The 24,907-nt window shown below is 43.0% G+C and overlaps 1 protein-coding gene and 1 long non-coding RNA gene across 5 annotated transcripts in view; one reads left to right on the top strand and one right to left on the bottom strand.

Moving 5' to 3' along the window:
* NARS2 (asparaginyl-tRNA synthetase 2, mitochondrial) overlaps window positions 1–24,907 on the bottom strand; it is a 107,577-nt gene that overhangs the window by 34,676 nt on the left and 47,994 nt on the right. The window contains exon 1 of one of the 4 annotated variants that reach the window (XM_075546354.1): window positions 19,977–20,080. The exons of the other annotated variants lie outside the window; for them this stretch is intronic. Coding sequence (XP_075402469.1) covers window positions 19,977–20,065 — 89 coding nt within the window. The 5' untranslated portion in view covers window positions 20,066–20,080. Of the gene's footprint in view, window positions 1–19,976; window positions 20,081–24,907 lie in introns of those variants that run through there. 4 annotated transcript variants of the gene reach the window in all.
* On the top strand, window positions 189–14,280 carry LOC142444955 (uncharacterized). The gene is made up of 3 exons (XR_012783943.1): window positions 189–486; window positions 4,416–4,608; window positions 5,874–14,280. It is a non-coding gene; the product is annotated as an uncharacterized LOC142444955 (long non-coding RNA).

The following is a 24,907-nucleotide window of genomic DNA, read 5'->3' on the forward strand; positions in this document are numbered from 1 at the left end:
ACTCTACGTATTTAAAATATTCAGTGCGCTCTAGTGGGAAAAAAAACAAACAAACTGACTCCGAGCCTCTGTCTTGCCACAAAACCACACAGACATATTAATTGCTATATTTCTCGAATGGGTGCCAAGAATAGTTTCATTAAAAAGTTGTATTTATAGAACCCATTTTATCCCAAAGGAATCTTCAAATGCCTTACACACCCGCTGGCTTCCTACATCTAGAGCTATGACCAGTGCTGGGTGCACCCCCCGGCAGCTGCCGTAAACAGCAAGGGCTACATTGCGTAGCCATCAAGGACAGAGTGAAGGAAACACCAAGGCCAAAGAGCCAACAAGGAATCTCGATGGCAAGGGCAAGGGCAAGGGCTCACGCTAGAGCTTCCCGTGGATCCACGGACCCCTCGCTGTCATTAAAGCGACTCAATTCACAGACTCTGTGGCACGGAGAGCTGCCCCTTTGGCTTTTCAAGACTACATCTTTCCAAGGTAACTCCATTGTTTTCTCATGTCACGCAGATAAAGTGTGCTAATTTATTTTTTGAATACGTGAAACGAGAATCAGGTGTGCATGGTGATTCACATTGTTCAACATCTTCCCAACTCCTTCAATGACTGGTGAATGACTTCTGAGATTTATTGGCTAGGTGAGGGAGGAGGAGCAGGAGAGGAGGGGGCAAAAGGAAAGAGTTTCAAGCACCTGTTTTGCTTTATTCTCTATTTTTCAAGACGGACAACCTTCTAAATGGGAAGAAAATATTATTTTAAAAGCAGGAAAGAAGACGCTCCATCACTCTTGTACTGAAACAGGGAGCCCCGGTGGTGCAGTGGTGACACACTGGGCTGCTAACTCTAAGGTCAGGAGTTCAAAACCATCACCTGCTCCATGGGAGAACGTGGGGGCTTTCTACTCCGGTAGCGTTGCAGTCTCAGACACTCACAGGGGCAGTTCTACCCTGTCCTGTAGGATCGCTGTGAGTGGGCATGGGCTTGATGGCAGTGCGTTTGGGGTCTTTGGATATTGAAACAGGATAGCAACTAAGATTAGATGAAGCATAAATATTCAGATATGGTTATTACTCGGGACTGGGTAGACAGAAACAAGAAGCTCAGGCTCCTTGGCTCTGATGCTGAGTACACTTTGTTTGTCTCTTACCAGCCAAATAACAAAAAGATCATATAACAGAGTTTAGAAAAATCAATCTTTCTTGTACAAATGCTACTCATTTTGTTTTGTCTTAAAAAAAATAGCGATTCTGGAAAATTAGCAGTAAATAACTATGGTGGAAACCAAGAGACTTCCTTTTCTTTTAAAAGGTCATTGTGCTTCAGAGTCCGTTTAAAAGCTCAGGACTTCATGTTTTGCCACCTTTTGGAGACCATGATCTATTAACCTCTGAGAACCTTAGTTTTGAATGGAAAAATAAGCAGTAGAAAGTCAAAAACATTACTAGACCTCTCTACTAGAATACTCCTACAGAGAAGGAATCTGTGAAGGGAGACAGTGGATGGTATAAGATCTGGAAAATAATAATTTATTAGGGGCCCGCAATGGTGAGAGGTGAGGGAGGGAGGGAAAAACAGGAGCTGATACTAAGGGCTCAAGAATAAAGAAAATGTTTTGAAAATGATGATGGCAATATATGTACAAGTGTGCTTGATACAATTGATGTATGGATTGTAACAGCTCCCAATAAAATGATTTATGAAAAACAAACCCCTGCCTTCTTTACTACACAAGACAAGCAAAAATATAATGAATGATCTGCTTTCCTTTTTATATTTTCCCAATTCAGTTAATTTCACTATCTACCCAGTCACCCAAGACAGACTTCCCTTCCCTACCCTGGATTTCTCAGGTCACAAAACTCCAGTTACTTCTGGAGAAGTCCCTCACATTTCTGTAGTTAGCAGTTCTTCTCTATTTCCACTGCTACTGCCTTAGGGCAAACCCAAAGTCTTGCAGGGTCTCCAGCCGCCTTCTTCCCCAATCTCCGGCTGCAAATGCACAGAGTAGAACCGCTCCTGCGGGTTTCCAAGGCCGGAAGTCGCTCTCCTGTGCGGCAGCAGGTGGGTTCGCACTGCTGTGGGAAGCAAGTAACCCACTACCTATATATATTTTTAATTTGGATCCAAAGTGCAGTGATATTTCACACTCAGATCTGATCTGGGGCTGTGGGCATCATCAGAATCTAAGCTGGTGAGCTTCTCTGTCTTTTTTTACCCACACTGCACATATTCAGGGGTGGGGAAAACCCGGCCCAGCTTGAAGCTCTCAGAAGTCCTCGATTCCACCTCACGTCACATGCTTTACCAAAGTGCCAGCCCTCCCACCAGGGCTGAGGAGTTCATGAACTATTTGACCAAATACAGCAGGCGAGTTCTGATGTTGATAAGTCCTGTGTGGCCCGGGAAAGAAGCCATAAATATCCAAATAGCTCTTGGCAGGCAAAGGTTCCCACCCGGTCTAGAGCGCGCCTCCTCACATCTGTCGGTCTTGGCCCAGGTGGTTCTCTAGTCTTGGGGTCCATGCCCTGCTCCCCACTCTCCTATGGTATTCTTTCCAATCTTTCAGGACAGGGCTAAAATGGCACTTTCTCTCTGAAACAGCACTCACTAATGTAGCATTCATCCCTGCAAACTGCTGGAACACACTGTTCATACAGTTAGTATGTAGCATGCTTCACTTTGAAATGTGACTATGTAAACAGTTTATTTTCTTTGTCACATTTGAGAATAGACACAACAAAACATGTACTGCACACCAGGAGGGAGGGGAAGGTGGGAGGAGAAAAGGGTAACTGATCACAATGATCTACATATAACCTGTCAGGGTTAACCAGCCCCTAGAGCACATCATCACGGGTCCAGTAGGTGCAATTGTACAGCGAGAATAAGTAAAGATTATAGTGAAGTCATAGAGAGCATGAGAGATAGAAGAGATTGAAATAATGGAGTCAGACACATCTCCTGGTAGCTTGCTCACCTCAGCCTCACTTGGTGGTCCACGTGGAGAGAGAGAGAGAGAGCAAAGGTCAGGAGAGAGGGGGAGGGGAAAGAGGACAAGGGGAAAGGGAACAGGGAGGCGAGGATTGGGGAGAGGAAGGGGGAACCGATGAGAGGCCAGGAGGGATCTTTATTGCTAACCAAGGCTTATATATCTTTGGGGGGGAGTGTAAGCCTATTAATTAAAGGTAACGACATACGTCACAGGAGGGGCTGCACTATAGGTAATACAGCAATGAGGGGGACAATCTAGGGACATACACGCCATAGGAAGAGGAGGGCTTGGGGGCACACATGTGATAAGATGGGCATCCTAGACTCGGGATGGCAGCCTAACTTTGGATGTCACTGAGCAGGATTGACCTATTCTCTGGCTCTCCATGGAAACCATTATCAGTAGGGCATAAACCCCACCCACAGGGACCAGACTAATGGTCACAAGCCTTTAGGGAGAAGTAGCCCATGGTCCTTAACAGCAGGGAGGGAGCCCTACCTGTGGTGGGCCCAGAGTTAGTTGTCTGGCAACTGACTGCCTTCAGGGAGGATGTCTCTAAGCATCTGACCTCCCACCATATGCTGGCAAACAGCCTCTAATGTTCCACCTATCTTTGGGGGAGACAAAGCTGGGGAAAAGTCTCTTTATAATCCCAAAATAAGGTAAGACTTGACAAAATAATAATTTATAAATTATCAAGGGTTTGGGAGGGAGGGAAAATAAATGAGGAGCCGATACCAAGAGCTCCAGTAGAAAGCAAATGTTTTGAGAATGATGATGGCAACACATGTACAACTGTGCTTGACACAGTGGATGCACATATGCATTGTGATAAGAGCTGTCCGAGTCCCCAGTAAAACGATTTAAAAAAAAATGCACTACTTCAGCATGTACAATTTAGTCACAATGACACATTCCTTTGAATTACCCCACCACTGTCACTCCTTTCCTGAGTTGTACCTTCTATGATTACAAACACTCGAGGCCCCTAGCGTTCTAAGCTCGCCTTCTAGAGTCTCTTTTCAATGTGTTTAGAGTCTGTGTCGAGTGCTCTTGTAAAAGCACACTGCTCACAGCAGACCGTGTTTTAGTAGTTACGTTGAACTACGATTTGGTTTGTAAGAAGACTTCAGAGATAATTTTGGTTTAAGGTTCAACAATTGTCTCGGGGAAATAGTTTTAGGGGCTAATCTATTCTCCATGGCCGCATAAAGTCTAGAGTCCAAGAGAATTAAAAATTCTGTTATGCACCCCTCCACCCTCTTTTGATCAGGATTCTGCCAGGGAATCTTTCATTTGAGCTGGCCACCACCCGGTCCTTTGGGACCCACGGCAGAGGCGACAGCTGCTCATGGAGGCAATTAGCCCCACGGTCCACATTTTTCCCTCCCACCTCTCCTTCCTCTGTTGTCCCCAGTGAATTAAAAACCACTTGGTGGGCCTTGGATGTCTACTTGGAAGCCTTGAAGAACCCAGGACAACGCTCAGTGAATCAGGAGGTGGAAGAGGAACACTAGCCAGTTAATGAGGATGGTCCATGAAATCGTGGTCTTAAACTTCCAAACCTAAGGCATAAATTCCATGAGATGTTTGGTTCTACACGAGCAAACGTAAGCATTTACTCTTTATTTCGTCACTGTTGTCAATATATCTATCACACAACTTTTGCCAATTCAACTTTTCACAGGTATACAATTTATTGACAGCAATGACAATAATCTGCTGGGCAGCCCTACCCTTGATCAATATGTTTTTTCCATCACTATTTAATGATATATTTAGGAATCTTTCTCATGAAGGAACTTTCCAAGGCAGGCATCATGTTTTATTCATGTTTACATCGCCAGTGCCTAAAACAGGTGCTCATGAATGAGTGCTAATGGTAATAAGGGGCTTCCTCAAGTGCAAGCTGGAAAACGCATAACGTCTTGCAAACAGTAGTGTGGCCAATAAAATGTGGACAATTACTCAGATATATTTTATGGAGGCTGTTGCTATAGTACCTAAAGTAAGTTGAACAAGTCTAGGTCTAGCCCCTACAATGAAATAGAAAATGTCAAAGCTCTGGGTTTCCAATCTGTAACAATACAGATTCTTGGTAGGTTGGCAATGAATGTAACTCAATACAAAAGGGAAATCCCGTCTGTTACTACATCTTAAGAAACTGGATATTCAGTAGCCAGAAAATGTATTTTAACATTATCAATGGCTATTTGCAATTGTTTCTTCTCTTTCTGAGTTATACACTATCAGTAAATGAAGGACTTGAAAGATTTGCTCCATCCACAACATTAGGGTCAACTCTTAGCTGATGATTTTGTGTCCTTTCCAACCTGAGCCCCTCATCACCTGGCACTGTATAAGACAGTGCTGTCAGTGGCTGACCCCACAGAAGTGGACCGCCTACTTCTTCTTCCCAGTTTGGTCCCTGTCTGGAAGCTCTGCCCAAAGTTATACACCAGTGACCCTGCTGTCACCTGAAACACCTGTGGCATAGCTTCCAGGATCTCAGCAACACCCAAGTCACCACAGATTATGAAAACATAATCGCTCCCCCGTCAAATGTAATTTAGGGTAGGTTTTTTGGGTATATTTTCCTTCTTTATGGAAGTTTATTTGTATGTGTTATAATCACAGCTCTCTGAGGTATATTACTTTGAGAAAAATAAGAAATATAAGTGCTTGTCAATATTTTGTAACCTTTAGAAATCATTTCATCTTTGTGACCTTCAGAATGTTCAACAAAATGGCACAGGCTAAGAGGCAGCAGTTTAGTGTTGAACTCTAGTAACTTGCAGTAATTTTCAGTTGTTTTGTTGGTTCATGGGAAATGTTTTCCATTTTAACTTATGCTAATGTCCTTTCTTTTTTATAGTTTTCCATAGACACGAAGGCCATCTGCGGCAAGGCTGAGACCAACCACACTTTAAATAAGCTCCAAGAACAAGGCCATTTCTAAAATAAGATTCAAAACCAGGTGAAAGGGCAGCAAAAGAATACACTCAGCTGGAAACCATTCTCGTGCCAAGAAGTGGGGAGAGGAACGCTATATAAGGAGTGTCCATGTGCTTGGAGGCCAAGTGTAGGGTCATAAAAGTACATTCAAATACACATCCACCAAGACAGCTACAAAAACGCCTTGGAGAAAACACAGCGTAAAATGATAAAAAGAAAGGTTCTCGGAAGGTCATGTTTTCCCTGGTGTTATGAAGCCGGCAGTTGGCAAGGATTACTGTAAATGGTTCCTGGCTGCTTGGCCATGAATTCTCTGGCCTTGAAAGCTGAGGTCCAAACTCAATCTTTTGAAAGAAGAGAGGGATTATTGTTCTTTGGCAGCATTAGAAATCATCATTAGCATTACAACTGACCCACAACTTCTCCAAAAGCTCCTCCCAGCTCAGCAGCTGTAATGAAGCTCCACCCACCACCATCAGCTCGGGAAAAGTTCTCTGGAATTATGTGAACCCAGAGGTAGTTTTAATCTGATTTGAAAACACTCTTTCCCACCTGGTTTTTTTTCCATGGCCCAGAAAATGATGACGTTCACTACTGCTTTGCATCCACAGGGTTGTTGACAGACGGCAGACGTCTTTGTCACTCACTGCTTTCCTGGCCCAGCCCCAGGAAGGGTGTCCCAGAGGCGCCCTGGTTGTGCACTGTACTACGAACAAGACTGGAGGATCGAGTCTCCCCAGCTGTGGGCAGGGGCGGGGGGAGAGCGAGCCATCTGTCCCGTGAAGATGACCGGCAATCCGACTCTGCCACATGGGCTGCTGCTGTGAGTGAGAGCGGTTTCTGGCACCTCCTTGTTAGCATTGCTCTCTTCCTCTACCTTGCAATGCGCTGGCAGAAGGGCACGGCTGCCGTCACCACTTTAACAACCTGTCGCGATCCCTTATGTCGGAATATGTTAAATTCTTCATTATTACCATCGAACGTTTCTGAGGAATTAAGATATGCCTAGCATGCCCTTAATCAATGATAGAACAGTCTCTCTCTGAGGTCCAAGTCTGTGAATCTGCTCCAGTGCCCATGGTGCATATTCTGTTTCTCCCTCCCAGTTACGACTCTGCCTGGCTTGGGACTTCTCTCTTAGCTGCTGCTTCACAGCCCTGTTTCATTTGCAGGCATACATAATTCCCCTTTTCTGATAAAAGGGCCCTCTTTCTGAAAAGCACACCATGTTTCTATGTTTGCATGTAACACTCAGAACTAGGCGTTTCAATCATTTCTGGGCAAACTACGCGCCAGCTTATCTAAACTTGAGGACCACACCCCACAGATCCAGGATCCTTGGGAGGTACATTCAAAACAGGGACATGATAGAATGGCCAGTGCCTGTATCTTGGGATTTGACTTTACAAGTAAATTTACCTTTAAATATCACAAAAAGCAGCGCATGCTATGTAAATACTAAAAAACAAACAAAACACAATAAATCATCATCTTAAGAACATAGTTTGACCTGTACAAAAGGTAGAGACGTTGTTGAGCCTTTTAAGCCTTTTCTGTAAATTTAAGCTACACGCTAGCCATAAGAGCTGTATATTAAATACCAACATTATCCCAGCAAACACATATTGTGACGAAAAGAGGCAAGCAGAGATATTTTGTAGATAATTCTTTCTGCAGCAGTCCCTACAGTATTGTGTGCCTAAAGTTCCAATTTTGTGAACGGAACCACATACTGTACTATCCCCTAGAGTAGAACAAGTTACCCAGTTTAAGAAATTAAGTAAAAGTTACTAAAGATTGTCTAGAAATAAAAGCCCGGTCTTTAATCTCAGGATTTTTATTATAATTCACACACTAAATCTGCCTGCCTCTTAAATGAGTAATATGGTTGGCTTGGGTTTTGTATATTCTTTACTTTGTAAAGATTTTAAAAATTATTATTATTTTAATTGTTTTATTAGGGGCTCATACTTTTCTCACAATCCATACATACATCAATTGGCACATTTGTACATTCACTGCCCTCATCTTTCTCAAAATATTTGCTCTCCACTTAAGCCCCTGGCATCAGGTCCTTATTTTCCCCCCTCCATCCTGGCTCCCAAATCCCTCATGAGTCCTTGATAATTTATAAATTATTTCGTCATATCTTGCCCTGTCCAACGTCTCCCTTCACCCACTTTTCTGTTGTCTATTCCCCAGGGAGGAGGTCACATGTAGATCCTTTTAATCGGTTCCCCCTTTCCAACCCACCCTCCCTCTACGCTCCGAGTATCGCCACTCACACCACTGGTCCTGAAGGTATCATCCGCCCTGGATTCCCTGCGTTTCTAGTTCCTATCTGTACCAGTGTACATCCTCTGGTCTAGCCAGACTTGCAAGGTAGAATTCAGATTATGATAGTGGGGCGGGGGTGGGGTGGTGTGGGTAGAAAGCATTTAGGAAATGGAGGAAAGTTGTATTTTTCATCGTTGCTACATCACACCCTGTCTGGCTCATCTCCTCCCCAAGACACCTCTGCAAGGGGATCGCCAGCGGCCTACAAATAGGCTTTGGGTCTCCACTCTGCACTCCCCCCCTCATTCACTATGGTAAATTTTTTGTTCTGATGATGCCTGATACCTGATCCCTTCCACACCTCATGATCACACAAGCTGGTGTGCTTCTTCCATGTGGGTCCTGCTGCTTCTGAGCTAGATGGCCACTTGTTTACCTTCAAGCCTTTAAGATTCCAGAGCTATAGCTTTTGATAGCCAGGCACCATCAGCTTTTTTTTAGCCACACTTGCTTATGCACCCATTTGTCTTCAGTAATCGTATCATGGAGGTGAGCACACAATGATATGATTTTTTTTGTTCTTTGATGCCTGATAACTGATCTCTTCGGCACCTAGTGATCACACAGGCTGGTGTGCTTCTTCCATGTGGGCTTTGTTGCTTCTGAGCTAGATGGCCGCTTGTTTACCTTCAAGTCTTTAAGACCCCAGACGCTATATCTTTTGATAGCCGGGCACCATCAGCTTTCTTCACCACATTTGCTTGTTCACCCGTTTTGTCTTCAGCAGTTGTGTTGGGAGGGTGAGCATCATAGAATGTTAATTTAATAGAAGAAAGTATTCTTGCATTGAGGGAGTACTTGAGTGGAGGCCCAATGTCCACCTGCTACCGAAATACTAAACCTGTAAATATATGCACATAGATCTATTTCCCCATCCTCATATATAAATATATTTGCATATGTACATGTCTTTATATAGACCTCTATAAATGCCCTTTGCCTCCCAGCTCTTTCCTACATTTCCTTTGACTTTCCGCCTGCCCCACTATCATGCTCAGTCCCCACCAGGGTTTCAGCAATTCCTCTTGGTTACATTACCCTTGATCATGCCCTACCAGGCCTCCCATACCCACCTCACCACCGATTTGGATCACTTGCTGTTCCCTTGTCCCTGGGTTTGTTAACAACACTTCCTTAACCCCCACTTCCCCCTCTCCCATATCCCTCCGGAACTGTCGGTTCCATTGCTTTCTCCTCCAGATTGTTTATCCAACCTATCTTATCTAGACAGACCTGTGAAGATAATAACATGCACAAAAACAAGACAGAGCAAAACCAAGCAACAATATAAAATAAAACAACAACAAAAAACAAACAAACACAACAAGAAAGAAAGGCTTGTAATGGTTGTTGGCCTTTTGGAGTATTTTCTAGTCCAGTCTGTTGGGGCATCACGCCCTGGCCAAAATGTCCACCTTCAGCATTCCCTGGGGACATCGCCACTCCATTCCTTTGCTGTTCTGTTGCACCTCCTTAGTGCTTTGCCTCGGTGTGGCAGGATCAGATCGGGTGCAATTCCCACACTGTATGTCTGGTGTTGTCTTCTGTAGAGCTATGAGTCAGTGAGGGGTGTCATGCCTCATAGTGGGGCTGGCCATGTGGTCCTCTCTGTGGACTGGCTACTTTGTAAAGATCTCTGTGACCCATGTCTGTTTAGCTGTGTCCTGCACCCTTTTCAAGTGGCAAAAGACAAGTTGTAAATTTTCAGTGTCTGGTGTATCATGGGAGAAAAGTGGGGTTGACATAAAGAAAAACAAGGAGAATGTGAATAGTAGCAAATATGTGACTAGGCTTATTTGTTACCAATTGTTACTAGTGAGAGCTAAGCACAAACCATGGCTGAGTTTCCTTATTGGTACTTTCTTCTGGAAAAGTGTCAAGCACCTACTTTAGGCAGCTTGTTTTGCACTGTGTTCCAAACAGCTTGTGCAGCATTTCTACTGGTAGTTCTTTAAAAACATTAAAAATTAAAAAGTACCGGTGAAGGCAGACAATTGTTGTTGCTTCTAGTCATCATTTCAGGATGAACAAAAGTAGCCCCTTTAGACAACCTAGCTCTATTCTGATATTGCACTAAGTGGGAGAAAGGCGGATGTGAGGGTTAATGTCATGTGTCAACTCAACTTGCCTAAACGACATGATTCTCAGTGGTTTGGCAGACACTGGATGGACTGTTTTTCCACAACGTAATATAATGTCATTAACCTCCACCTTATGATCTGCTGAGTAGCCAATCAGTTGAAAAGCCAAGTCAGCTGAAAGCCAGTAAGCTTTCTTAGTGTGGTGCACATCCAACATGCAGACGCTCTCGCTTTCTCTCTTCATCTAGCATTTGACTTGCCATCTTTGGGCCTAAGGTTCTCAGGATGTGTGTCTGCAGCCTGCTGTCCCACCTATAAATTGTAGGATTCTCTGGCTACTACAGCCCACGAGCTTGCTGTCTAATTGGCCAACCTTGGGTTTGTCAGCCCATGCAACCAAGAGTCAGGGTAAGCCTGATGCCTGACTCAGGGATTTGAGATTTGTCAACTGGACCTTTTCCTTAAAGAAAAGGAAAGAAACATCACACACACACACACACACACACACACACCTTGATTCTCTAGAGTACACACACACACACACACACACACACACACACCTTGATTCTCTAGAGTATTCAGCCTAAGACAGTGATTTTCAGTTTAGCAAGATACAGAGAAGTGTTTAGAAGGTTTCTGTAATTTACGCACATCATACACTGGTGAACTTTTTCAATTTACTCTTTTACTTTTTTAACGTATAGTAATTGAAACTTCTGAATTCATACAGGGAGGAATTTACATCTGCTACTTGAAAACATAAAATGAAATTTCATTTCTAGATAAGTTTACTTTCAAATTCCTAAATATTTTAACGATTATTCCAAGTTTTTAAAATACATTTCCTGATTCAAATTTTTAATCCAACTGATTATCTTTTTTCCAGCTGGAACAGATTAGTGATATAAGCCCAAAGCACATTAGAAATTCCAGCAAAAAAAAAAAAAAAATGAAGAGCTGATACCAAGGGCTCACGTAGAAAGAAAATGTTTTGAGAATGATGATGGCAACAAATGTACAAATGTGCTTGATGCAATGGATGTATGTATGGATTGTGATAAGAGCTGTACAAGTCCTCGATAAAATGATTTTTAAAAAAAGAAAAGAAAAAACAAGCCAAGAGGAAATATACAGTGTCTAGTGCTTAGCTATGTCAATGCCTTAAAATCATCATTCTCTACTGCAAAGTCATATTGATTTAGTTCTTCACTCAACTAATGTTTATTAAACAAATAATCATTGTGTAAAATACAAAAGTAAATCAGGATTTTTTAAATCCCACAGATAGGGGAGCTCACACATCTAAATGGACAAATTAACATTAAAATTTCTAGAAGAAGGCATGAGAGAAATCTTTGTGACTGTTTTAGATAAAGCAATGAACCACAAAATTTAAAAAGGATAAAGATACACCCTAAAACTTTAGGGGGTCTTCAAAAGGCACTATTATTAAGAATGGAAAGGCAAATTTGGAGAAAATATTCAGAGTAAATGTATCTGACAAAGGAGTTGTATTCATCCACATATATAGAGATACGAGACATATAAGGAACTCTTACAACTCAATAAGATATATAGCCTGATAAAAATAGGCAGGAAAAACTAAAAAGGATCGTTCATGCAAGAAGATATGAATTACAAAAAAACCCCAAGACAACAACAAAGAAAAATGTGCAACAATATTGTCATTACAAAAAAACCCAAAAACAAAACCCACACCACCATTGAGCTGACTCCAACTCACAGTGGCCTTACATGTGGTTTCTGACATACGGAAGATCGTCATGGGTGCAGGCGGCCTCAAGTTTCTCCTGAGGAGCAGCTGCTGGGTGGGAGCCTCGGATCTCAGAGGTAGCAAGCCAACATGTATGCAATCCACCAGGGCCGGCAGAGCGAAACACAATGGAATCCTAGAAACACACTACAACAGCTAATACTGACACCGCCAATGTTGTGGAGCAACTGAAACTGTCATCTACTGATGGAGAGCAAGTAAAATACTTAAAAACTTGTTTTTGTTTTTCAATAAAGTTAAGCAAAGTGTAACTTTTCCCACAGTAACTCAGTATTTCCTAGGTCTCTGTGGTTGCCAGTAGGTGCCGGCAACCCACCAGCAGTCAGCCTGTGGCTAACACACACAGACGGTTCGGTCTTGCACCATCTTCACAATCTTTGAGCCCATCACTGCGGCCACCAGTTTAATCGAAGATCGCCTTCTTTGTCGCTGGACTTCTCCTTTAAAAGGATATCCTTCTTTAGCTACTGGTCCTTTCTGACAACATGTCAAAGGAAAAGGGAAAACAATTGGAATGCACTTCTTCCAAAATCTGGATGTTTCTTCTCCTGTGGTCGCGGTATACTTAATATTCCTCATCAGCACCGGAATTCAAAAGCAGCGCTGCAAGATCTTCCTTAGTCATCGGTCAGCCTTCCCACGTTTACAAGGAAAGTGACAATAGCATGGCTTGAGTCAGGTGCACCTCAGTCCTCAAAATGACTTCTTTGCTTTTTAACATTTTAAAAGTGTCGCCTGCAACAGATCTGCCCAATGCAATATACATCTTTTGATTTTTTGCTTGCTATTTTCACAAGCTTTGATGGTGAATCCAAGTGAAAGGAATCCTTGGCGACATTAGGTTTTTCCTCCAGTCATCAGGATGTTGCCTGCTGATACAGCTGTGTTTGCTTTCTTCATGTCGACTGCGATCCATATTGAAGGCTGCAATCTGTGACTTCATTAGTCAGTGCGCAGGTCCACTTCCCTTCTGGCAAGCGAGGCTGTGACATCTGCATATCACAGGTGGTTCCTCAGTCTTCCTTGCACGTGATATTAATGATACTGTCAGACAATTTCTGTATTCTGTTGGATCACCTTCAACCACCTTTCTTTGGAACAAGCACAAATATGGATCTCTTTCAGTCAGTAGCTGTCTTCCAAATTTCTTGGCTTAGAATACTACACATCATAGAAAAACAATGAGGAAACAGGAAGCACTTCAATAGTATGGATGGACCTATAGAACATTATGCTGAGTGAAATTAGCCATTCACGAAAGGGCAAATATTATCTGTACCACTGTTGGGGGCTGGGGGAAATCAAGGTAAAAACTTTCATACCAAAAGAAACAGACTTTGGAGATGGACAATCAGAGAGGGAAGGCAGTGAGCTAGATAGTTCAGGGGTCAGTGAGCTTTTGAGATGGAAGAGCCAATCCTGTCCCTCACAACCATTTATACATTATTCGAGAGGCATGTATATATTTTTACAAATGAAATCACTGTTATCCGAGTAATAGCCTTTAACAATGTACAGTTTTTCTTCAAAGCCACATGCACATCCATACCAAGAGTCGCTGACCCCTGGGCCAGATTATTGATGGCATGACCTTGGATGAATGGAAGACAGTCGTCCTCAAGAGAGAAGTACAATCAAAGTGGGAGTGAAAGGTCAACAAATGGGGGCTTTGATGAGTAGTTTAAACTGTTCAATACATAGTTGATGATCTGAAACTTAAACTTCATCTACTATTTAGAGTAGAATAGATTACCCCAAGTTTGTTTATGTATTTTCTGAGGGTTGTTTTTTTTCCCCTTAAATTCGCTTACTTAATGTAACTCAAAAAGAATTCCACCCAGTGACAGAAGTCAGACACAAAAGAGTACCAACTCTGTGATTCCATTTACATGAAATTCTAGGGAAAAAAACCTAATCTAGGAGGGCAGGAGGAGATTAATTGCAATAGGGAACAAGGGATATTTTGGTGATCAAAATATTCTATGTTGATTATGGTGGTGGTTACAAATATTTATAAATTTGTAAAAACTCCAGGGCAAAGAATATACAGATGTGCTTTACACAATTGATGTATGTATGGATTGTGATAAGAGTTGTATGAGCCCCTAATAAAATGTTTTAAAAAATTGTCAAAATTCATTTAACTGTAAACTTAGGTTTACTTTTATTCAATGTGAGTTATGGCATCATGAAGCTGATTTGAAGTAGTCACAATAAGAACAAGGAGAAGTTACGTGTCCTCTAGTTTGCCATGTCTCCGTTAGGTAGTTACAACCTGCTCCAGCTGTGAAGTTGCAGGCCCCGTGGATCCCAACAGGGCCCACAAAGGATCCGCTTTAGAGAATACAGAATATAGTGCTACCTCACCGCAAACTTCCACTGGTCACAGCTATGTCCTAATTTGTTCGCCGTTGTTGGCTTATTTCTACTTCGACTTCAAACTCTGTAAGTAACTGAATTTCTGTAACTAATCCCTTCTTTCATTCCAGGGTCTGGCTTAGGAGGTTAGATCGACCTTCTGGCCAGTCTTGTGAGTCCTGAATCCTGGCAGACTCACAGTGATTGTCCTGATTCTCTTTTTGTGAGAACTGTCACAAAACAATTTGCTTCCTGGTTGTCCTTCCTGGTCATACCCCTTTAGCGTCTCTCTTTGCTAGTCCTTTACCAGCACCTGGGTTCTCCAGGTGCAGCCCCTACAACAAAGCAAACATAGTGCTCTACGTGACTGATTGATTGAATTAGATGGGTTATGACTATTACTGGTTTGGTAGTCGAAACCTAGTAATCCTCCACAATATGACCTAACATAATACAATCAATTCAATGATGGAGCTGCTGTGAGCAGCCAAACAGTTGTAAGATTAGAGCGGAGTGCAACCCCTTTGCTTGGGTCACAGTACTGATGCAACTGAAAGGAGGTTTCCTAGGGGGTGGTCTATTTCCTCTAAGCAGGTACTGTAAAAAAGCTTGTTTGCTTTTTGAGGGGTCTGGATCCTGCACCTCGATGCTTAACTTCTAGTTCTTTGAATTTGAGCCAATGGCCTGCCATACTGCCTGCCAATCTCGAGAATTATCATCATCATCATCATCATCATCACTGATCTTGGATGTATTTGCCTCTGCAGCCCGTGTTATCCTGTTCATCAACCTCAGAAGATATGAGAGTCAGGAGAAGCCTCCAGTTTAACAACTGACCCATGAACTTGAAACTGGTCAGGACTTAGTGGCTTCTACATCTGTATAAGCCATTAAAAAATGTTTCTCCTTACACACACACACACACACACACACACACACACACACACACACACGTTTTGCTTCCCTACAGAACTCAGCCTAACACACATGACATCTAAGTCTCACAATAGCTCTGGGAAGTGGCCATTATAATTTGATTTTTATAGATCAGGAAGAGGAAGTTCAGACGTTAAGAATATAAAACTATTACGGAAAGGAGCCAGGAGTTCATTTTTGTCTCCCTGACTGCATTACTTCAATTAACGGGTATTTCCCAGAGATAAGTGCAGTAATTTCTGGCAGGGACAACACTGTCTATCTCAGCAGTCACTTTCCTCGATAGTAGCACTTAACTTCTCAGATGTCATCAATAAGGTTGGGATGGACTGTAAATATGTCCCTTAGTGCGCGACACAGTTCTATACTGTCTGTGTGATCACTGACATTTTGGTGAGCAAATGAGTGACCATAGTTAGCTTTAGATGGAGGGAAATAAGCTACAAAAGTTAAACTGGTCGACATCTTCTCCCTCCCCAACTTGACCTCAATTCTATAAACACATAATAGACACAATCTTTTCCCTTCTCTTAAAAAAAGTAATTAAAGCCACGGAACACAGTAGAATTTACACAAGACTACAGGAACTGAAAGAAGTAACAGTGCCTGTGTTGCCTTTTACAGCTCCAATGACTGTCCTTATTATTCTAATTACTGAGGATTTATTTGATGTCTCACTAAAGTAACCTGCATTTGCTTTAAGAGAATGCCAACAGGCATCACATTTCATACACAATGAGTTCTATTTGTATCACCACTAAAAAGACTGGCTGGGAATTAAACTGTCCCGTCATTCAATGCTTCCGATGTTTGTTTCCTGCCGGCAAACGTCAGTGAGCGAGATAACAGGAGAGGGGTGCCAGCCTCCTGGACTGGAAGTGGAGAAAACCCAGGTCAGCAATCTCCACTTCAAAGGGGTTAACGCCAGAAAGGGGCAGCAAGGCCAGTGCTTGGACTCCCAAGGGTGGCATGCAGATACTGCAGAGTTGAGCAAAGGGGTGCTAAACTGTTATGCAGAATAATATACAACCTAACTAGCAATTCGATCAGTTACAGACTAAAGAAAGTGGCAGAGTTTGATCTTGAAGAGTCCGCCCACTCCCGACAGACAGCTGTGGTCAAACCTGGACCACACCCCGGCAAAACAAATCCACCTTGTGCTGGCCACCACAAGCAGGAAAAACGGAAGGGGTCCCGGCCTTTGACAGTGAGGCCGGGTGAGACTTGTGTATTCATCTATGGGTGCTCCCCAGCCTGTCGGATGGACAGAGGGGAGAACCCAAGCATTAGCAGAATCCTCCAACTGGCGGCCTTAGAGGATACAGTGTGGGTGCCCAAGCATCTGTACACGGGGAGAAAACTACACAGAATCTAACTATGAAATTCAATACGAATCCCTGGTTGAACCCTGAACTGAGTCACCGCGAAGAAAACTCCAAGGAGCCCCCGGCAGGCCTCGCTCCACAGTTCCCTTGGTATTTTTCCCTGTCTTACCAGATGCACCAGGGCATGCACCAGGTTCGCTAGCTAGCTGGCCAGCTGGAGAAATTCCTTATGAACTACTCTCCTTCCCTTCTTAAGTGCGAGCCGTTCACCGCTTGCTAAGAGCAACGCATTCCTCCACCTCAGTACTCGTCAGCCGAGTAGCAATGCTGCATCATCTCCACGGACAGACGGACAGACGCTGGGGACAAAGGGAACTAAAGCAAACAACGGAAGCTAATGCCATTTGGTGCGTCCTTTGTAATAACGTCCTTTTTCAATGCCCTGGGAGTCTGTTGTCTTGTCAGTACCAGTAAAAATGTGTCAACCTAACTTGTTAGCTTACAAGTAGAGCGAAATCTCAGGCTCTTCCCGGTTCCTGACAGGAGTGTGGTGGAAAACAACCAGAGGTTAAAAGACCTGAGAAGCAATTTCAGCCACAGCCTATGGCAGAAGAAGAGGATTTGGAGTTTCAGCCCAGCCATATGAACTGCCTACTCCACAATCCATGCACATGGACGCAGCAGTTGAGAAATCAAGTGACACATTGCATTGGGTAAATCTGCTGCGAAAGATGTCCAAAGTGTTGAAGAGTAAGGATGTTACTCTGTTGAACTAAAGTACCTTTGACCTAAGCCAGGGCATTAAAAAAATCATTTTATTGGGGGCTCTTACAGCTCTTATCACAATCCATCCATCCATCCATTGTGTCAAGCACATTTGTATATATGTTGCTTTCATCATTCTCAAAACATTTTCTTTCTACTTGAGTCCTTGGTATCAGTTTCTCTTTTATTCCCCCCTCCCTCCCTTCCCCACCCTTCCTCTCTCATGAACCCTTGATAATTTACAAATTATTATTATTTTTCATGTCTTACACCGACCGCTGTCTCCCTCCACTTTTCTGTTGTTCGTCCCCCTGCGGGATGTGTGTGTGTGTGTTATATTAAATTATTGTGATTGGTAAGCCAGGGCATTTTCAATAGCCTCTTGTGAAAGTTGGGCACTGAATAAAGAAGACCAAAGAACGGATGCACTTGAGTTATGGTGCTGGAAAAAAATACTGAGGGTGCCGTGGACTGCCAAAAGAACAAACAAATCTGTCTTGGAAGAAGTACAGCTAACATGCTCCTTAGATAGAGAGGAGGTGAGACTCTGTGTCAAGTACTTTGGACATGTTGTCAGGAGAGAGCAGTCTGGAAAGGGCAGCGGGCTTGGCAATGTAGGAGGCCAGAAAAAGGGTGATCAAGTAGATGGACTGACCATCCCTGCAAAGACACACTAAAACGTAGCAGTGCTGGTGGGGGCGGCGCAGGGCCAGCAGCGCGTCGTCCTGATGTCCGCAGGAGCTCTATGCGTCTCGGCAGACTCGATGGCACATTGTAACACCACCACCCTCGTCACTCTAACTGCCACGAATTTCTCATTTAACAACAACAGCACACATATGTTTTTAAGAAGGAACTGCCAAGTTCCCCAGATTGGGTGAGAAAAAGACTCACAGATTCAAGCAGCTCAGCACACTCCAAGAAGGGTAATTGCAAAGGAAAAACACACCGAGGCAAACTGCTAAAACTACAGCTAATGAGACCATCTTGAAAGCAGTTAGTATCGATAGACAAGGGTATGAAGATGGCCAATTTCTCATGGAAAGCAGGGGAGGGATGAAGTCAGAGAATACGGTAGAGGAATAAGCCAATTCTTTCACAAGGCAACCAAGAAAAGGGGCACAGAAGCGGTTGGAATCAACATTTTCAGTTCTTTAGAAACCACTGGAAGGCTTACAGCAAGCCAGGAGTGCTCCCTCAAGGAAAACGATGGGAGTCTGTTCATTCCTCTAACTGGTAAACACATTCCCTGGATGACTCAGGAATTCCCCTGCTGGCTCTGTCCTATGGGCACCCTCCACCACTCATAAATGGGCTCAAACGCGGACAGGACCCAGGTGCTTCTCAACGGACAATGGACAGATACAACATGACGGACCCAGACGGTGCAATACTGGGCCGGAAAAGAGAACGGATACTGGGAGATGCCGAACATGGACGAATCTCGAAAACCCAAGCTGCAGGGAAGAGGCCCGCTACAAAACGACACATGTAGGGTTCCGCTCATATGAAATGTCCACAACAGCCAAATCCACAGAGACAGAAAAGACATTAGTGATGGATAGAGGCTGGAGGAGTGGAAAATGGGGAGTAACCGCTAATGGGTATAGTGTTTCTTCTTAGAGTGAGGAAGATGTTTTAGATTTTAATAATGGTTACAATTGCATAATTTTATGCAAATAGTAAAAATTAATGAATTGTATTAATGAATTTTATCCAAGTGACTTATATCTCAATATTTTTTATAAGTCATTTATTTGTTTTCTTTCTCATGCTAACCATTGTCTAATGGCTTCAAACACCTCTTACCGGCATCTAACTCCTGTATTCTCTTGAGTGTTCCTAAAAGTACACAGGATACAGACATAACGTCTTCATGTCGAGGCTTATAACAGATTTCTAGTATTTGGAAGTTGATAAAGGAACAGGATAGAGATGTTAGATTGGTTTCTGGCTTTCAATCATTTGGCTAAATATAATTCATTCAAGGATAATGCAATAAACATGGCATGAAAGACATTCCTGAGCCAAATACAGAGAACATGTCTAGGGAGGAACTGAAAGGCCACACACCATAAAATCCTCTCTAACAATAGAGAGGAAAAAACCTGGTAATAACTGCATTTCTGTTGTTCCAAAAATAGAAAGCAATAGAATCCAAACCAAATATTAACAGCCAGCGATCATTAAATATAAATGACATTTTAAAATGCTCTCTCAAGTAATCATTCTACTGATAAGGTTCCTTCTAAATGCAAGGCGACCTAGACAAGGTGACATGCTAGTGACATGTGCCCTTCTCACCCCCAGGGAGATCTTTCCTGGAGCAGCCCCACACTGGGACGTTGTTTCCCGCCAACCTTGCTCATTAACCTACCAGGGTCTGCAGGCTGTTGTGCCGCCCGTATTTATCCCCCAGCACTTACCCAGCGCTTGGCACACAGTGAGTTTCCAATAAGTGTTCAATCGAACTGAGACTGATGTTTGAGCCCTGGACCCGGCAATGTGTAGTCATAGGAAATAAGACCAAGAAGAAGGAGTATCTCCCGGTTTGGGAATTTATAGTGCAGTGGAAAGATAAACAGAAACAGTTATTTCCAGCACTTTTTTGGATAAGTAGAAATGATAGAAATCCTTTTCCAAAACATCTGTAACCAAAAAAGCTCACTGCCCTTGAGTTGATTCCAACTAAAGCACCTTCATATTTAAATCCTTGTTTTGCATAAATTAGTAGCCTCACAAAGTTATGTAAGACATGGTCCCCCATACACAGAAAACCAAATAATTCCAGTGTTATGATACAGGTAAGTGCAAAGGGTTACCTTTAAGCAAATAGGTATGTGAGGGAAGTAATTTCTGGGTGAGATAAGATTTGAAGCTAAATTTAGGAAACAAGGGGTCAGCTAGACAGAGTATAAAGAAAGGGTATTCTAGACAGAAGAACAGCATATGCAAAAGGACACAGATTTGTGAAACGGATGAAGTGTTTAGATTATCACATGATGTTTAGGATACAAATGAGAGGTTGAAACAAAAGACCGGAAAGATGTAAAGGGACGAAACAAAAATTGCCATATATATCTGTGCAAAAAACAGCATGGGGGTCCTTATCTGGCCACCTCTGGCTTCCCACAATGACCCAAGGGTCAGCATGCCTCCGCCCTCCATTTTTCACCTATTCTGATACCAAGCACACTCTGCTCTTATGCTGGTTTCAAGAATTCCTTGCGGTGGACATTGAATTCACAGAAAAGTCAGAAATAAGAGCATCTCTTAGAGGGGTTCACAGGTTACAAGAAACCAGGATTAGTAAACAGGAAAGATATAATCACAGATCTGGAACACCTTTCCTCAACCAGTAGCCAAGTGTGTCTCTAGTCCCCAGTGTCGCGGCCACATGGTCCCCTGGCCTCTGCCTCGGTGCTCTGCTGCTCTTCTGTCCTGTCTCATGCTCTCCTAGCCTTGGCCTTTGCCACTTCAGACAGCTCTCACACGTGCTCTTGTTCCAGTGTTGCTGAGATCTGTCTCTCTTCTTGCTTCAATGACGGTTCTTATTCTTTGAGCCAGGGAAGTGCTAACTAAAACGGACCGAGCCCCTCTATCAGGGTGACACACACCCTATTTGCATAGCTCCCACTCAGTCATTTGGTAGGAATGAGAGGCATGGACAGAGGGCCTTATTAAGGAATTTTATTCTACCACGCTCAAGTTTGACAAGTGGATGAAGGGTAATGACATTTTCTGAGAGGGATTTCAGATTTAGACAGTAAGATGATAAGTGTAGTTTTAAGCATGTGGGGTTTGAGATGCTTGTAAATTGAATAAAATAATTAGTGTCACTCAGGAGGTGAGAAGAATTCAAGTCAGAGGACTTTCTCAAGACTGTTCTTTCACTACTGCTTACTGTTTCTTCTAGGCTTATTGAGCAGTTCTACATCAACATTCTCCAGATTCCTCCAGTACTTCAAACGCTCCCACATTCTCCTACGTCACCCTCTACTTCTATTTCCTCACTTCTCCTCTAACCCAGGACAGATTACTTGGTCCCTCATTATAAACTCCTGTATTGATCGAATTCCATCCAACTGATTGGCAATTCCCAGTCCCTGGTTAAAGCAAAGGAACCCTGGTAGTGTGGTAGTTACATGTTGGGGTCAGCAGTTCAAAAACACCAGCTGCTCTGCGTGAGAGCGGGCTTTCTACTCCCGCAAAGTGACAGGCTTGGAAATTCAAAGTGGCCGTTCCACACTACGTCCTACAGGGTCCATAGGAGTCAGCATTGACTCCATGGCACTGAGTTTGCTTTTGTGGTCTTGTTAAGCAAAGGATCTACATGATCTGTATTCATACCCAAACACGCTACACATTCCTACTAAAACGACTCTGCGCTTGGGTTCAATCTTTCTGAAATGCTTATCTCCTTGCTCTAACATACAATAATAATATTGGTAAGTTGATACTGAATAAAGTTCTCGTTATTTGTTTTAAAGGATAAAATCACGTTTCCAGCTAAATGAGGCTAACTTTCTTAGTCATAGCAAGAAAGAGAAATAATAAAACATAGGTACGTCTCCTACTGTTAAATTTGAGTTGTTGATTTCTCGGTTTGGCTAGGTTTTATGTATTTTGGACACTGAGTTAGCACATATTCATTATGGTTATGTCCTCTTATTGGTAAAGGACAGAAGCAACCGGCCTGGTATTGCTTTGACTTCGACTCCAGGCAGAAGTTGTGTGATGACACCATTCCCCATCTTTTTGTTTTGAAGCTGTCAATATTTACAGATTCATATTTCAACTTAGTTGAGTATTGCAGCTTTCGTTGATTTTTGCAAATTCTCTATCTGGGTTGTTTCCCAGGTGAAGTTGCCATGTGTCTTGACCTTGAGGTTCTGACTGACATTAAGCTATTAAGGGATCGGCATAAAGAAACCATCACCCTAATTCATTCAGGAAGCAACATGGTAGTTAAAGATTTTAAAGTTTCATGATTAACAACTGTATGCAGCAGCATTAAAGAGTGATTAACGTATACTTCATTCTAGTAGTGGCTGATCTTATAGCAGAGAGAGCAGAGAAAAACGAAGAATGGGAATTTAAGCATTATAAATTTGATTGAACAATACCATGGACTAACTACATTGCTAAGACTTACAAGGACATAGACTTAAGAAGAAGTGTCTACCCCCGAGGGATAAGAGATAGGCATCTGAGAAAAGAACTACCAATGGGTTAATCTTTAAGAAACAAGAGGTGAACTTCTATTTTTAGGGTATGAAATAAAAAGTACCATCATGCCACAGAAAAATAGCAGAGCCGAGGAAGTCATGATTCAATCAAGCCTTTAGGCATGAGCACATAATCCAAAGCAGTAAGGAACACCTTCAGAAAAGCAGAGGTTCATGAAGTGTATGACATGGATAAACTAACTCACCGCCATGAAGTCATTTCTGACTCCTGGCGACCCGACAGGGCAGGGTGGAACGGCTGCTGTGGGCTCCGAGACTGGAACGTTCTACAGGAATAGAGCGCCTCATCTTTCTCCTGTCGAGGGACCGGCCGTTTTGAACTGCCGAGCTCCCAGTTAGCTACTCTACTCATCAACACCACTCCACCAGGGCTCTTTGTGACACGCATAAGGTAATCATAATTTTAAAAGATTAAAAAAATCAAGTGAATACGAGGTGAACAAGGTTTAGATAAGCATCTAACCCTCGAGGGGATGAGGAATGGGAAAGTTATATGAGAGCACAGTCTTACACCCAGTTAGGAAGTTTATCACGCCTCAGTTTAACTCCGGTTCACGTGTTGGCTTTCCCACTACAGCCACTAACAGGACGAGAACATCCGAAAGAGGGGTTTATTGCTTCTGAGCGTAGCATCTAAACGGATGAGGCAGCCCAAGGGAATGAATTTAGGATTGCTCATCTGATTCTCAACAAACCAATGAAATAAACTAGAATGACGTCAGTACAAAACTCCAGCTGATTTTTCTCCAGAGTGAAAAGGGCTAATATTCTTCTGATTATAGAAGTAATAAATGCCACAGAATTCAGGAACAGGAATGGGAGTAGTGATACCAGGAGGGTAGGGAGAAGGTGGGGAGGGGAGGAAGAGGGAACCGACCGCAATGATCTACCCATAACCACCACCCCCACCCCAAGGGGAATGAAACAGAAACCATGGGGGAAGGGAGATAGTGGTCGGGGTAATATATGAAAATAATAATTTATAATGTATTATCGTGAGGGTGGGGGGAGGAGGGAAAAAAGAGGAGCTGATACCAAGGGCTCAAATAGAGAGCAAATGTTCAGAAAAGAACGATGGGAACATATGTACAAATATGCTTAATACAATTGATGTATGGACTGTTATAAGAGCTGTAAGAGCCCCCAGTAAAATATTTTAACTAAAAAAGGAAGTGATAAATGCTCATTACGCTAATATAAAAATAAAGACAAATTTAAGGAAGAAACTGAAAAGTGCCAGAAACAGGCATTGTTTCCAGGCTGAAGAGTAGGATGTATTCTTGCAGATAGTTTCCTGCGTATATACGCAGATTTTTTTTAACTAGCCTCATTCTACCTTGCTTTACAACCGTATTTCTTCTTTTCAAGCATGCTGTAAATCCTCATCATCCATCTTAATGTCACGGTAATCTACAGTACAGCTGTTTCCTCATGCGTTGAACCCTTAGTACACTGCCATTGTCTGCTACGGCTGCTACATTTGTCCAGCTCTGGGACCCCTGACCCAGAAGGAAACACTGCCCCCTCCTGCTCTGGTCTCACAATCACTGCTAGGCTGGAGTCCATCACTGCAGACACTGTGTCAACCCAACACGTTAAATTCCTTCGTTGGCCTGACCTTGTGCATACTGTACTTCTGCAGGAATTGGTCCTCCTGATAACATGCCCCAAATGAACGCGACAGAGTCTCACCAACCTCATGTCTCAGAGCACTCGAATTGTACTTCTCAACTTTTACTCGTTCCTGGTAGTGGAGTACTAATTGGAGGTTAATAACTCAATGTGTCATGACTTTCATTCTTCTTTAGAGATTGTATTCGATTTCTAGGGATGTCTGAACAAATTAGTACAAACTGGGTGGTTTAAAACAACAGAAATATCCTGGTTCACAGTTCTGGGGGTCGCAATCCAGAGCCCAGGTGTCAGTTGGGCTGTGCTCTGTGGAAGAACCCTCCCTTTCCTTGTCTTGGTCTCCAGTGGGTCCTGGAAAACTTGCATTCCTTGCCTTGTGGCTGTCTCATTCCAATCTTGGCCTGTTTTAATGTGGCCTTCTTCCCACTAAGTGAGACCTCTCTATGTCCCAAGTCGCCCTCTCCTTTCTGTCAGTA

Source organism: Tenrec ecaudatus, chromosome 4 (assembly GCF_050624435.1).
Source record: "Tenrec ecaudatus isolate mTenEca1 chromosome 4, mTenEca1.hap1, whole genome shotgun sequence".
Taxonomy (NCBI): Eukaryota; Metazoa; Chordata; class Mammalia; order Afrosoricida; family Tenrecidae; genus Tenrec; species Tenrec ecaudatus.